Source organism: Chlorocebus sabaeus, chromosome 1, assembly GCF_047675955.1.
Source record: "Chlorocebus sabaeus isolate Y175 chromosome 1, mChlSab1.0.hap1, whole genome shotgun sequence".
NCBI lineage: Eukaryota > Metazoa > Chordata > Mammalia > Primates > Cercopithecidae > Chlorocebus > Chlorocebus sabaeus.
The window spans coordinates 528227-541878 of NC_132904.1; the positions used below are offsets into that span (position 1 = coordinate 528227).

The window sequence follows — 13652 nt, forward strand, 5'->3', positions numbered from 1 at the left end:
TTGGTCTCTGACCCCTTCCTCCTAAAAAGTACATCTAACCTGCCTATGCCCCTTGGTGCCACCCCACCGCACCCCCTACAACATGGAACTCGGCCCCCTGGCATGCAGACAGGCCCTCTGGCAGCGTCTGCACACAGGGCAGGTACCACAGGGGTCAGCTATACCCCACCTCCTGCCCCTGTCATCCCAGATAGGTCCTGCAGCTCCAGCCTCTGCGTGTTGCAGTGTTTCTAGAGAAACACTTTCTGCCGCCAACACCCCCACACCCTCCTCTCTGCCTCTGCGAAGTCTTCCTGTGATGCTCCTAGGCCAAGCAAGTGGCTCTTCTGTCACCGAGTTCTAGAATGTCCTGTGCCCAGGGCAATCTCTGGCACACAGCAGATGCTTAAAAGATACCGGTTGAGGCCGGGCGTGGTGGCTCACACCTGTAATCCCAACACTTTGGGAGGCCGAGGTGGGCGGATCACGAGGTCAGGAGATCGAGACCATCCTGGCTAACACGATGAAACCCCGTCTCTACTAAAAATACAAAAAATTAGCCAGGCGTGGTGGCGGGCGCCTGTAGTCCTAGCTACTTGGGAGGCTGAGGCAGGAGAATGGCGTGAATCCGGGAGGCGGAGCTTGCAGTGAGCTGAGATCGCACCACTGCACTCCAGCCTGGGCGACAAAGTGAGACTCTATCGCAAGAAAAAAAAAAAAAGATACTGGTTGAATGCGTCCTGACCATACCATCCATACCATTAACCCAGCACTCACCAAACTGCCCTAAAAAATGCCTGTTTGCAGCCAGGCGCGGTGGCTCACACCTGTAATCCCAGTACGTTGGGAAGCAGAGGCGGGTGGATCAACTGAGGTCGGGAGTTCGAGACTAGCCTGACCAACATAGAGAAACCCCCATCTCTACTAAAAATACAAAATTAGCTGGGCATGGTGGCGCATGCCTGTAATCCCAGCTACTCAGGAGGTTGAGGCAGGAGAATCGCTCGAGTCCGGGAAGAGGAGGTTGCGGTGAGCCAAGATCGCGCCACTGCACTCTAGCTTGGGCAACAAGAACGAAACTCCATGTCAAAAAAAAAAAAAAAAAAAAAAAGGCCTGTTTGCTGTCTGTCTCCACGACCAGATCACACCCCGGTGCAAGGCTCACTCATCCTTGCCTCTCAGCACCACAATCCCCAGCAGGCAGGCGGCGTGGGGCCACAGTGAGAGCTGAACGCCAGGCCCACGGCAGCCCTGGGAGCATCCGCCCAAAGCCTCCTCAGGCGGCAGCGTGTCCTGCTGAGTTACTTAAACCTGGAAACCACTTGACTTCAGCTTTTACCACATCAAAACACAACTACCATATTTTTCAGAAGAAAACATACGTCAACAATTTCTCTGACATCATGATGGACGCATCATTTTTCTTTTATGCATTCAGAAAAATACGTGCAAAAATGACAAAAACCTGAAGTCAATCTCATGGCTCCAAATCCCAACGTCAAACCAGAGTTTAGCCACGAAAGCCAACCCGAGAGTCACAAAGCTTTCCCTCCCTTTTTCTTCTTAACCAACCAAACAAGCAGCAGTGACCCCCTTGCCTTTGAGGGTCATTCAGTTGACCAAGGGCAGCCCAGACGCTGCTGGGACAGCCCCCAGGCCAAAGAAGCACCCAGAGCACGTGCAATGCCCTGACATACCCAGCACACCAGGACTGGGGTCCAGTTCCTAAACCCGCAAAGCTCCTTAGGGGAAAAGTGCCTCACAACGCAACAAGGAGCTCCTCCAAGGGTCTGAACACCGAGCTGCGAGTCCCTGGGGGACACTCGGGAGCTCCAATGGGGAAAAGTGCAGTGCGTTGGGAAGCTGATGGGCGGGGAAGTCTATGCCCCACTGACACAAGGGCGGGACACAGGAGATGCTGGATGGTAACAGCCCTGTAGGGCATCTGTGAGTTCTGCCCCGGGCTCCCAGTGTTTTGGAACCTGAGAAGGAGGTTGCTCTGTGTGGCAAGAAATTATGAGCAGCTTACAGAAAAATATCGGCTGGCAAGCCACGGCGGCCTCCCCACAGGGAGCCCGACAGGAAGGGGGCAGAAGGAGCAGGTCCTTAGGGAAAAAGGCAAGAGGAAGAGGGAGGACTGGAAGAGGAGCCCGCACAGGTAACTCCGCGGGCCCCCTGGGCCACCACACAGCCATGCTGACCTCTGGCATCATGGCCTCCAGCAGGCTGCCCACCCCTGGCTCCTCAGTGCTCAGGTCATACCTGAACTGGCCCTCAGGACGTGGGGGTTCCTGGTGACCACAGGTGCCCATCCGCCCCCGGGCTTCTCCAGGACAGGTGGGTGGGGGGAGCCAGGATGGATGAAGGCAGGGCAGGGGCAGGGCTGCACAGGGGGACCAGTAGGAGGCAGGGCTGCCACAAAGAAAAGGGGAGGTGAGGGCAGGTGTGTGCAGGGCAGGACAGGTGAGGCTGGGTGGGTCACCAGGGGCAGGTGTGCGGGGCAGGTGTGAGGGGCAGGTGGGGCAGGCTAGTAACCTGGGGCAGGTATGTGGGTCAGGTGTGCGGGGCAGGTAGGGCAGGCTGATCACGTGGGGCAGGTGTGAGGGGTGGGTGGGGCAGGTGTCTGTGGCAGGTGGGGCAGGCTGGTCACCTGCAGCAGGTATGTGGGGCAGGTGGGAGCAGCTGGTGGGGCAGTGCGGTCATGTGGGGCAGGTGTGAGAGGTAGTTGTGCGGGGCGGGTGGGTCGGGCTGGTCACGTGGAGCAGGTGTGAGGGGCAGGTGTGGCGGGCTGGTCACGTGGGGCAGTTGTGCGGGGCAGGTGTGCGGGGTAGGCGCGCGGGAACCGGACGAGGCGAGAGGCCGGCGGGCGCACTTGCCTGCGAAGGCTGCGGCAGCGGCGGTCTCGTCGGGGCCGGGCAGGGCCTCGGCACCCATGTCCATGTGCCCGGGCTCCGCCGCCATCACCGCCACTGCCGTGACCCGCGGAGTCTCCCGCTCCGCCTCCGAGTCTGCGTCCTCCTCCGAGTCCTCGTCCCTGCTCAGCACCGGCTCCTCCGCCTCGCCTCCCGCCGCGGCCGCGGCCGCCGCCGCCACAGCGGCCGCGGCCGCCACCGCTGCCGCCTCAGCCAGGCCCAGCTGCTTTGCCGCCGAGTCCGAGTCCTCCATCCGGACTCCGCCGAGCCTTCCCGAAGGCGCCGTCCGGGGCCGCCCGAAGCGCCGGTCGCAGAGCCCGAAGCGGGGCCCGAAGAGGACGCCCGAGCTGGGCCGAGGCCGCCCGAAGCCGCCGCCCGAACAGGGACCGAAAAAGCAGCCAGCCGCCGAGCAGAGCCGAGCCGAGTCTGCCCGTGGAGCGGAACCGACGCGAACCGAGGCTGCCCGAATAAGAGCCGAACCTGCACGAAGCCGCCGAGCCGAGACCGAGTCCTGAACCGAGGAGGGTCGAAGCTCCCCGAAGTGGGAAGCCGAGTCAGTCCGAATAGGTCCGAGTCCGCACGAGGGCTTCCGAGAGACGGAGCCCCGGCTCTCCTCACTGCCTAACACGCTGAGACGGCTGTTGTCCCCGGCCGACAGGGCTGGACGGCTCTAGGCAGATTTTCGCCGGCGCCCGGCGCAATTCTGCCTCTCTAGAGACAGAGCTTAGTGCCGCGGGTTTCGCCCGTTCCCACTGCCGGCGGGAGCCGAGTCAGCCCGAGGCCGAGCCGAGACGAGCCGAATGTCTCCGAGCCCGAATGCTCCCGAACCTCGGTTCTCCGCCTCCTCCCTTCCGAAAGTGCCCGAGCGGTGCCGGACGGACTACGGCCGTGGCTCGGACGTCCGCTCCCGAAACGCGGCGCGGTCGGGCCCCTTCGTCAGGAGACGCGAAAATGGCCGAAGGAGCGCGAGCGGCGCGGGCCGAGAGGCTGCCGGGATCGCGACGGAGCGGCGGGCGGGGCGGGTAAGATGGCGGACGCGCGGCGAGGTGAGCTCGGGCGGGTGGGGGCTTCCGGGCTAGCAGCGGCGGGCGCGGCGTTTCCCTGTGGTGACAATCCGGTTTCCGTTTTCGGTGCGCTCACGGCGCTGTGCCAGCGTCTCTACGTGAGCGAGACAGCTCCGTCACCCCATCGAGAAGCGCGGCCTGGCCTGCGTGGCGGGCGTCCTGCGCCCCGAGGAGCTCGCCCGCGCGCGGGCGCCTGGGCCCGGGCAGGGTGGATGCGGAGCGGCTTTGGAGCGGCTCTCGGGGACCCAGTCCCCGACAGCTCTTGTCCCGCGCGTGGCTTTTGTGAAGACACGTGGGCGGGATGGGCGCGGGGTTTCGGTAGCCTTGGAACCTTCGCCAAAGAAATCGCGGGTCCCGTGCGTGAGAGACTCGCCTCCGGGAGGAGGAAGGGACTGACCAAAGCAGTAAATCGGCCGTGCTGCAGAGTGGCCGCCCTCTGCTGTCCGTGGGTGCAGCCAGAGCGCTCGAACGCGGGCGCTGAAGTGCCACACCTTCGAGCGCGTTCTCTGGAAATCAGGTGCTTTGTTTTAAAGGAATAACGAATGGCTATTCCACAGGCAGGGCAGCCTCTAGTAATCAGGTTTGTTTGTGTATTTTCATTAGGTTAAAAATTAAGTTTAGGTTGGGCGCAGTGGCTCACGCCTGTAAGTCTGGCACTTTGGGAAGCCGAGGCTGCAGGATCATTTGAGACCAGCCTGGGCAACATAGCAAGACACCCTCTCTACAGAAAAATTGTAAACATCAGCCGGTCGTGGTGGCGCACCCCTGTGGACCAAGCTACTCTGGAAGCTGAGGCTGGCTGATCACTTGAACCCAGTTAGTCGAGGTTACAGTGAGTCGTGATGGCGCCACTGCACCCCAGCCTAGGCGACAGAGCGAGACCCCCCTCTACAAAAAAAAAAAAAATTAAAAATTAGCCCGGGGAGCCTGTGGTCCCAGCTACGTGGGAGACTGAAGCTGGTGCATCACTTGAGCTCAAGAGGTTGAGACTACAGTGAGCCGTGATCACACCACTGCACTCCAGCCTGGGCAACAGTGGGAGACCCCCTTAAAAAAAAAAAATTAAAAATTACCCCGGGGAAGGCCAGGCGCAGTGGCTCATGCCTGTAATCCCAGCACTTGGGGAGGCCAAGGAGGGCAGATCACCTGAGGTCGAGGGTTCGAGACCAGCCTGACCAACATGGAGAAACCCCGTCTCTACTAAAACTACAAAATTAGCCTGGTGTGATGGTGCATGCCTGTAATCCCAGCTACATGAGAGTCTGAGGCAGGAGAAATCACTCGAACCCAGGGGGGCAGAGGTTGCGGTGGGACAAGATCGCACCATTGCACTCCAGCCTGGGCAACGAGCGAAACTCTGTCTCAAAAAAAAAAAAAATTACCCCAGGGAGCCTGTGATCACAGCTGTGTGGGAGGCTGAGGCTGCAATGAGCTGTGATCACGCCACTGCACTCCAGCCTGGGCAATAGAGCAAAACCCTGTCTCTAAAAAAATTAAGTGTATACCAGAACAAGATCTGTTAGCACACCTTGTCCGTTACATCAGGGAAAACATTTGTTCTCTTTTACTTCCATGTTTAACTTCGCCCGACACAGCTATTCACAGCCACATTGTGATCACAGTAAGTCACTGACCAAAAATGTCCTGAAACCCAGGGCTACGTTCAGTCAGAAAGAGCTCCTGCAGATCTAGAAGTGTTAGAACAGCCGCCCTATAACAGCTGGTTATAGCCGCCCTTCATATTAATTATTTAAATGTTACATCACTTAAGACTTTTATACAGTTTTCCCCCAAACGCCACAACTTCAATCTGTAGCAATGAGCGACTAGCAGACACATTGGAAGTGTTTAAGAAGCCAACCTCTAAGAAAAGGAACAAAAACCCCAATTAATGCGAAATCATCACAGATAATGACAGATATTTAGGTAGCCTGGTTTAGCTAGGGCCTGGAAAAGAACAGATCGGGTTTAAAGAGGGGTCTGGCGGTAACACGATGCGACGTGGTTTGCCGTGCACTTGGCTTCCTGCTTCCAGCCTGTGGCGCCTCTTCCAGGAGCCCAGTTCTGAGTCTCTGATGCCGATGTCTTTACCGATGTCTTTACTTTAGCCTTGTATTTACCGGCTCAAGACTCTTGCCCATGTGAGATTCCATAAACTCTGGCACAGAAGGCCCCAGATCTGCTCAAGAAGCTGTGGGATCAGCCACAAAATCTCACTCACGCCAGGTTTCTGTCTTGCCCTCCCTGGTGTTGAAGTGGAAATGGAACAGAGAGGCTGTGTTCAGGTTGCTGTCCTGCCTGCCGCCCAGCGGTGCAGCTTGAGCCTCCTTTTATGAGAGGTTTCCGCCCAATTCTAGATCTATATTGATGTATTTACACATGTAGAGACGTGCACATATCACATGTGCAACTAGCGTGAGCCCTTTTCAGACAATTAGTCTGACCCAGGTCACCGTGGATCCGGGATGAGTCAGGGGAGTCTTCAGATGCAAAACCTCAGAATCGAAAATGCGGAAAGAGGCTCCACTCCTCGGGCTTCCTGTCATCTCTCAGGTGGGGGTGGGAGAAGGCCCAAGAGGTTGCATGATAAAAAGATTGGACTGCTGCATTGCTAGTTTTGAAAATTCTTATTTTTGGAGGGATGTTTGGGGATAAAATTCCAAAGGAAAGCAAATGTCTCTTATAAATTATGAAAAAAGATAGGCCGGGCGCAGTGGCCCAAGCCTGTAATCCCAGCACTTTGGGAGGCTGAGACGGGCGGATCACGAGGTCAGGAGATCGAGACCATCCTGGCTAACATGGTGAAACCTTGTCTCTACTAAAAATACAAAAAACTAGCCGGGCGAGGTGGCGGCGCCTGTAGTCCCAGCTACTCCCGGAGGCTGAGGCAGGAGAATGGCGTAAACCCGGGAGGCGGAGCTTGCAGTCGCCCAGGCTGGAGTGCAGTGGGTCGATCTTGGCTCACTGCAAGCTCCACCTCCTGGGTTCACGCCATTCTCCTGCCTCAGCCTCCCGAGTAGCTGGGACTGCAGGCGCCCGCCGCCACGCCCAGCCAATTTTTTGTATTTTTAGTAGAGACGGGGTTTCACCGTGTTAACCAGGATGGTCTCAATCTCCTGACCTCATGATCCGCCTGCCTCGGCCTCCCAAAGTGCTGGGATTACAGGCGTGAGCCACCACGCCCTGCCGAAAAGGTTTCCATTAGTCATATATGTGTGGCAAATACAGAGAAGCCACAGACAACGAGGAGAGCTGCTGTTTGGGTAGGCTCAGGGTGCTGCTTTCCCTGAGGGCCAGGTGGGTCTCACCCAGGGTGAAGTGGAGGATTCATTTCCCACCATGGTTCCTCACGTACTCGCTGTCTCCAGCCTCAGGTTCTGAAAGGCAGAGACAGCCTCGTTGAAGGATGGCTAGAGAGGCACGGGAGATACCTAGGGGCAGGCCCACGTTACATGTTTACTGCTTTCTACAAATATGAGATCAAAAGAGAATAAAGCAGGGGTGGTTCCTATCAGTGTGGAGCGAGCCCCAGGAAAGCCTCCTGGTGGCTGTCGGGCCTTGCTCACAGCCCCTTTCTCTTTCAGGGAGAGGCTCCTCCACGGTGGTATCCTGCTGCGTGCCCCTCCAGGACAGCACCCAGAGGCCCGAATTGCTGCCACGCAGAGAGCACTCGGCCTCACCCCACGTTTTCCTTAAGTTCTGTCTAGTAATTTCAGTTTAGAGAGGGGGGTGTTGCTTGACAGATTTAGAGAGTTGATGTAACTTCCTTGGATCAGTTGTGTTGGCTCCATCCCCTACCTGCTCAGCCCTGCACAAAGTGGCTAAGCACACCAGACTGCCCGGCTCCGAAGAGGATGGCCGCCTGCCTCTGTCCCGGCCAGTAGTGGCAGGAAGATGGAAATCCCTCACTTTGAATGTCCCTAGATTCATTTTATTTTATTTTTGTTTGTTTATTTTATTTTAAGGACGGAGCCTTGCTCTCACCCTGGCTGAAGTGTGGCAATCACAGCTCACTGCAGCCTCGGCCTCCTGAAGCTCTGGCATCACAGGCGTGAGTCACTGTGCCTGGCCCCATAGACTCATATTAGCATAAACAAATAGGAAATGTACACAGCTCAGGAAATGGCTAGTAGATACTTAAGTCCCCCCAAACAGAAATATATTTCCTCTGAAGAGCGCAGTGGCTCATGCCTGTAATCCCAACACTTTGGAAGGCTGAGGCGGGCAGATCACTTGAGGCCAGGAGTTTGAGACCAACCTGGCCACCGTGGTGAAATCCTGTCCCTACTAAAACTACAAAAAATTAGCTGAATGTGGTGGTGCACGCCTGTAATCCCAGCTACTCAGGAGACTGAGGCAGAAGAATCACTTGAACCCAGGAGGCGGAGGTTGCAGTGGGCCAAGATTGTGCCACTGCACTCCAGTCTGGGCAACAGAGCAAGACTCTTATCTCAAAAAAAAAAAAAGAAAAAGAAAAAAAATGACAAACGGCCGGGCGCGGTGGCTCAAGCCTGTAATCCCAGCACTTTGGGAGGCCGAGACAGGCGGATCATGAGGTCAGGAGATCGAAACCATCCTGGCTAACCCGGTGAAACCCCGTCTCTACTAAAAAATACAAAAAACTAGCCGGGCGTGGTGGCGGGCGCCTGTAGTCCCAGCTACTCGGGAGGCTGAGGCGGGAGAATGGCGAGAACCCGGGAGGCGGAGCTTGCAGTGAGCTGAGATCCGGCCACTGCACTCCAGCCTGGGCGACAGAGCGAGACTCTGTCTCAAAAAAAAAAAAAAAAAAAAAAATGACAAAGATATTTTTTCTCTCTAACTCATAACTGGGGCCAGAGTCAGGGTGACATCACTGGGAGTGCCAGTGTGTGGAGGCGTCCCCTGACCAGTCCACAGTCACCGAGGGCAGGAGCTGCAGTACACAGACTGCATTGTTCTGGCGTGGGGGGGGTGTCCCACAAAGGCCTTGCCAGTTCATGGGACCCCATTGGCAGCCAGCATAGTGGTAGAAGCCTCAGATGGGCAGTGAATCATTGCCAGGACCCCATGGTCCCGTGGTGTCTGTGGCCACCAAACAGATGACAGAACCAGCCCCTCTTGTTCAGCCACCTGGGAGGCTGCTCCCAGGTCCGTTGAGCTTGAGGATTCTTAACCACTCACCAGCTCTCTTCAGTTCCCCTTCAAATGCTGTTTTATCTCAGCGGAACGTACTACGCCCTGTATTTCCTCGCCACGCTCCTGATGATCATGTATAAAAGTAAGTCAGGTCGGGCGCGGCAGCTCATGCCTGGAATCCCAACACTTTGGGAGGCCGAGGCGGGCAGATCACTTGAGGTCAGGAGTTCGAAACCAACCTGGCCAACATGGGGAAACCCCATCTCTACTAAAAACACAAAAAGTAGCTGGGCTTGGTGGTGGGCGCCTGTAGTCCCAGCTACTCAGTAGGCTAAGTGAGAGGATTGCTTGAACCCGCGAGGCGGAGGTTGCAGTGAGCTGAGATTGCGCCATTGCACTCCATCCTGGGTGACAGAGCAAGACCCTGTCTCAAAAATAAAAAAAAGCGGAGGCTGAGGCAGGAGAATGGCGTAAACCTGGGAGGCGGAGCTTGCAGTGAGCTTGCAGTGAGTCTGCAGTCCAGCCCGGGCTACAGAGCAAGACTCCGTCTCAAAAAAAAATAAAAATAAATAAAAAAAATAAATAAATAAAAAAAAGAAGGAAAAGGAAAAGACAAGCTGAGGTGGCTGCTGCTGCTGCGCCAGGTAACTTATGTTCCATCTGTGCCTCTGCTCTCCAGGTCAGGTATTCAGCTGTCCTCACCACTACCTGGTCCTCGATCTTGCTCTGCTGTTTCTGATGGGGATTCTGGAAGCGGTGCGGTTATATCTGGGTGAGTGGACGTTAACACCGTGAAGAACCTGTCCTAAGAGTTGCTATCTGTTACCACAGTCTTTCAATAGTAATTATTTTATAGTATGGTTCTTGGAGACGTTTTTTATCCAAACTGCTTACCCAGTTGCCTTGCAGGCTCACCTTACAGTGTCATTAAGTATTAATCGAGAAGTTTTGTCCCAGAGACACACAACGCTGGGGGCATCGTTGGGAGAGACTGTGTTTGGAAATGTGTCTTGTAGAAGTCACTGGGTAATGGTACTGAGATCAGAAGCCCAGCCCACCACCACATCTGGAGCCCTGGGATATTCACCAGCACTCCCTTCCCCTTGGCCTCAGCTGTCTGAGGAGAGAGGCCTGGAGAGTTCTGCCAGGTCCCAAAAGGCAGCAGTCTAGAGGGGTGGGAGCCCTCAGCCTCCCGAGTCCAGCTCTAGGGATCCCCAAGTCTACAGCCCCTTCAAGTGACCTCCTTTTTTTGAGAGGTCTCACTCAGTTGCCCAGGCTGGAGTGCAGTGGTGCAATCACAGCTCACTGCATCCTTGACCTCCTGGGCTCAAGCAATCCCCCTGCCTCAGCCCTCCCCCTCTTCCCAAGTAGCTGGGACTATAGGCACCCGCCACCAGGCCTGGCTAATTTTTTTTTGTAGAGACAAGGAGACAGGGTTTTTTTTTTTTTTTTTTTTTTTTTGAGATGGAGTCTCACTCTGTTGCCCAGGCTGGAGTGCAGTGACGCAAATTCGGCTCACTGCAAGCTCCACCTCCCAGGTTCATAGCAGTCTCCTGTCTCAGCCTCCTGAGTAGCTGGGACTACAGGCGCCCGCCACCACGCCCGGCTAATTTTTTGTATGTTTAGTGGAGACGGGGTTTCACCATGTTAGCCAGGATAGTCTCGATCTCCTGACCTCGTGGTCTGCCCGCCTCGGCCTCCCAAAGTGCTGGGATTACAGGCGTGAGCCACCACTCTCGGCTGGAGACAAGGTTTCACTGTGTTGCCCTGGCTGGTCTTGAACTCCTGGGCTCAGGCAGTCTGCCCACCTTGACCTTCCAAAGTGCGCGACCTCACTCCCCTTTTTTTAACCACACAGTTTGTTCAAGGATCTATTCTTGTACAAGATTCAAGGGGTACAGAAGTAAACATGGAAATTTGCCCTCCCCAGAGCTCACCTCTGTGGCCAGTGGGGTGCAGGCTTCCAGCCCTCTGCGTGCTCATGGTCATAACACGTGCACCTAAACACATGTGTTTGTGAAACATTGCCCTGCCGTGGGGAACGCAGTGGGCACTTCCAGGGCGCTTTGCGCCTGCCAGGCTGGAATCTTGGAGACTCCTGATGCTCGATGTCCAGTGAGGAACCGAGGCCGCAGAGAAGGGTGGCCCCCACCGTTCCTCTTGTTATCAAGCCTCAGACACACTAGGAGGATGGAGGCGAGTTCTCTCAGTTGCCCATTCCACTGAGGGGTGCCCGGCCATCAGTGTCTTGTCTGCACTTACAGATGGTCCCAGAGCCTCTACAGCTTGCCCCCCAGAGCGGGCGCTGCTGGGAGGGTGCGAGCGCCATTGCTGCACAGAGGCCCGGTTCTTGGCCGGATCTTCAGAGGCTTGGGCCTGCCCCAAGGTGGTGGGGACAGGGTGTGGTCTGGCCCTGCTGGGGGCTGCTAGGCCATCGGGGACCCTCCCCAAGCGTGCCGCACACTGCAGGGTCTCCAGGCGCCTAGGCTCAGCTAGTGACTGACCCATTTGTTTGCTAAATACGCAGTTTTGTTTTTAATACGTATTCATGAAATTTTCCAGAACTGGCCTTGGACCAGAGAAAAATATTTTGGGAATTTTTCAAAAAAATCCCTTCAGTTCCACTTGGAATTAGGAAAAGGTGGCAGATGCAGTTGAATCATTTTAGAAACCAAATTCACCCTCGCCCACACAGCCGACCCAGAAGACCCAGAGACAGATCACACTGGTTTTGCAGGGGCACTTGCCCCAGGAGGGGCTCACGCCCATGCTGCACATGCTCTCTGGCTCTCCTGAGTTCTGGGTAGCCATGAGGGCTGTTTCCCTGGAATTCCCCGGGCCCCGGAGGAACGTAGGGCAAGGATCTGCTCTGGTCCCAGCAGCCTGCCAGGTACCTGCGGGCAGTGGCCTCTGGGGATCACCCTGCATCACCTTCACTCCCCCTTTTGCTCTGTTCTCCAGGTACCAGGGGCAACCTGACAGAGGCTGAGAGGCCACTGGCCGCCAGCCTGGCCCTCACGGCCGGCACCGCCCTCCTCTCTGCCTACTTCCTGCTTTGGCAGACCCTGGTGTTGTGGGCCGACTGGGCCCTCAGTGCCACACTCCTGGCCCTTCACGGCCTGGAGGCCGTCCTGCAGGTGGTTGCCATTGCAGCCTTCACCAGGTAGCTGCGGGCACCCAGAACACCCCACACTGGGGCCCTCCTCCTGGGCCCGACCAGTCCCCCAGCTGCACCTCCCCATTCCTGGACAGGAAGGGCACTTTTCCTGGTGACTGGCCATAGATGGTTTCGGACGGCTCCATCTGTCCTGGCAGGGGTGGGAGCAGGAGCCAGAGCAGAACAAACTGCTGGAGGCCCTGGTGTTGGGAACAGCTGCAGGGAGGGTAGGGACCACACAGAACTGCCTTCAAGGTGAGTCCCAGGAGTGCACACTCAGCCCTGTCAGTGGGGTCTGGCTTCCGCAGCCAGGCCTCCATGGACCCCCAAGGGCCCCCAGGGCTGAGAGGGAGGACAGAGCCCTTCAGAACAGAGGCCTCATCTCACCGCCTCCCCCATCACCCCCTAGTTCCCTGATGGTCCTAATTTGTGCTCTGAGAGCTCAGTTTACTCTGTGGCCAGGCCCCCTGTGTTTCCGAGTCCGGCTGGAGAAGCAGGATGGGGAAGGCCTTGTGCTTTGAGTGCCCCCAGCTCTGCCTCACACGCAGGCAGGCCCCGGGGGCAAGAGTGCACTCTGGGTTCCTAAAGCAATAAATGCAAACAAGCCAACAGCTCTGGTGCTTGAGAATTTCCATCTCAGCCACACTCCTCCCTTTAGGGGAGCTTCGGAGGAGAGGTCAGGGCTGAGGCCGGGGATGGGACTGCAGGAGAGCGAGCAGCTGCAGGGCCCACATTCTGAGCCTCCGTCCACTCCAGTTTTAGCAACTTTTGCCTTTTGCACTGAGTGCTAAACAAATTCTAGCTCTGTGATTTTTTTTCCCATTCCCAGATTTACTATAAGTTCTCCTTTAAAAGTATCTAAGCTGTTATAGTAGCTTTCCGTTCATTTGGTTCTATTGTGTGTTTTCTATGTTTGGAATAATCACATCCTAATACGTAGATATTTTCTCTTCACCGCATTTTGTAAATAAAAGAGATATGTATGCCTCCTTGAATTATCCTAATTATGGCGACTTCCCCTACCCCATTGCCGGTTCTCCCACCCTTCAAGAGAGCACACCCTGCTTGCCAGCTGGTCAATTCCTGGCTGGCCTCGCCCTTGGGCCCTGGCTGCTGGGCGCCTTCCGTTCGGTGGACTCCTGAGGGCAGGAGGCTGCGGGACTGTCCTGGGCCTCCACTGGGGCTCCCTCAGCTGGGGTGGCTGTGGCTGTGGCACCCAGACAGACTTTCCTTCCTGTCTTCGTGGAAGCGATAGGAGCACCCGGTTGTCCTGGGCGGACTTGCTTTGACCTGCCTGTCGTCCCAGAGGCCACAGTGAGGACCTGCAGGACAGCCCTCAGGACCTGCTTCCCACCCCTGCGCCCTTGCAGCAGAACCACACGTGCCAGCGCCTGAGCGCCTTGGGCCCCCTCCCTCACCAGCGCC

The 13652-nt window shown here is 56.5% G+C and overlaps 2 protein-coding genes across 4 annotated transcripts in view; one reads left to right on the forward strand and one right to left on the reverse strand.

The window, feature by feature from the left end:
* The window catches only part of DEAF1 (DEAF1 transcription factor), a 47385-nt gene extending 43685 nt beyond the window's left edge, over positions 1-3700 (reverse strand). Inside the window, exons 1-2 of one of the 3 annotated variants that reach the window (XR_005240525.2) lie at positions 2856-3700; positions 2242-2391 (exon numbers count right to left, since the gene is read on the reverse strand). Coding sequence is in view for 2 of the 3 variants with exons in the window: in XM_037998763.2 (XP_037854691.1) it covers positions 2242-2391; positions 2856-3144 (439 nt within the window). In the remaining variant the exon portion in view is untranslated. The remainder of the gene's footprint in view (positions 1-2241; positions 2392-2855) is intronic. The other 2 variants (XM_037998763.2, XM_037998765.2) reach the window with 2 other exon arrangements.
* A 135-nt stretch (positions 3701-3835) lies between these two features.
* TMEM80 (transmembrane protein 80) lies at positions 3836-13222 on the forward strand. The gene is made up of 5 exons (XM_007991883.3): positions 3836-3937; positions 7540-7559; positions 9119-9212; positions 9750-9842; positions 12032-13222. Exons 1-5 carry the CDS (start codon positions 3919-3921, stop codon positions 12235-12237), a joined length of 432 nt encoding a protein of 143 aa, XP_007990074.3. The 5' UTR covers positions 3836-3918; the 3' UTR covers positions 12238-13222.
* Positions 13223-13652: the final 430 nt, after the last annotated feature.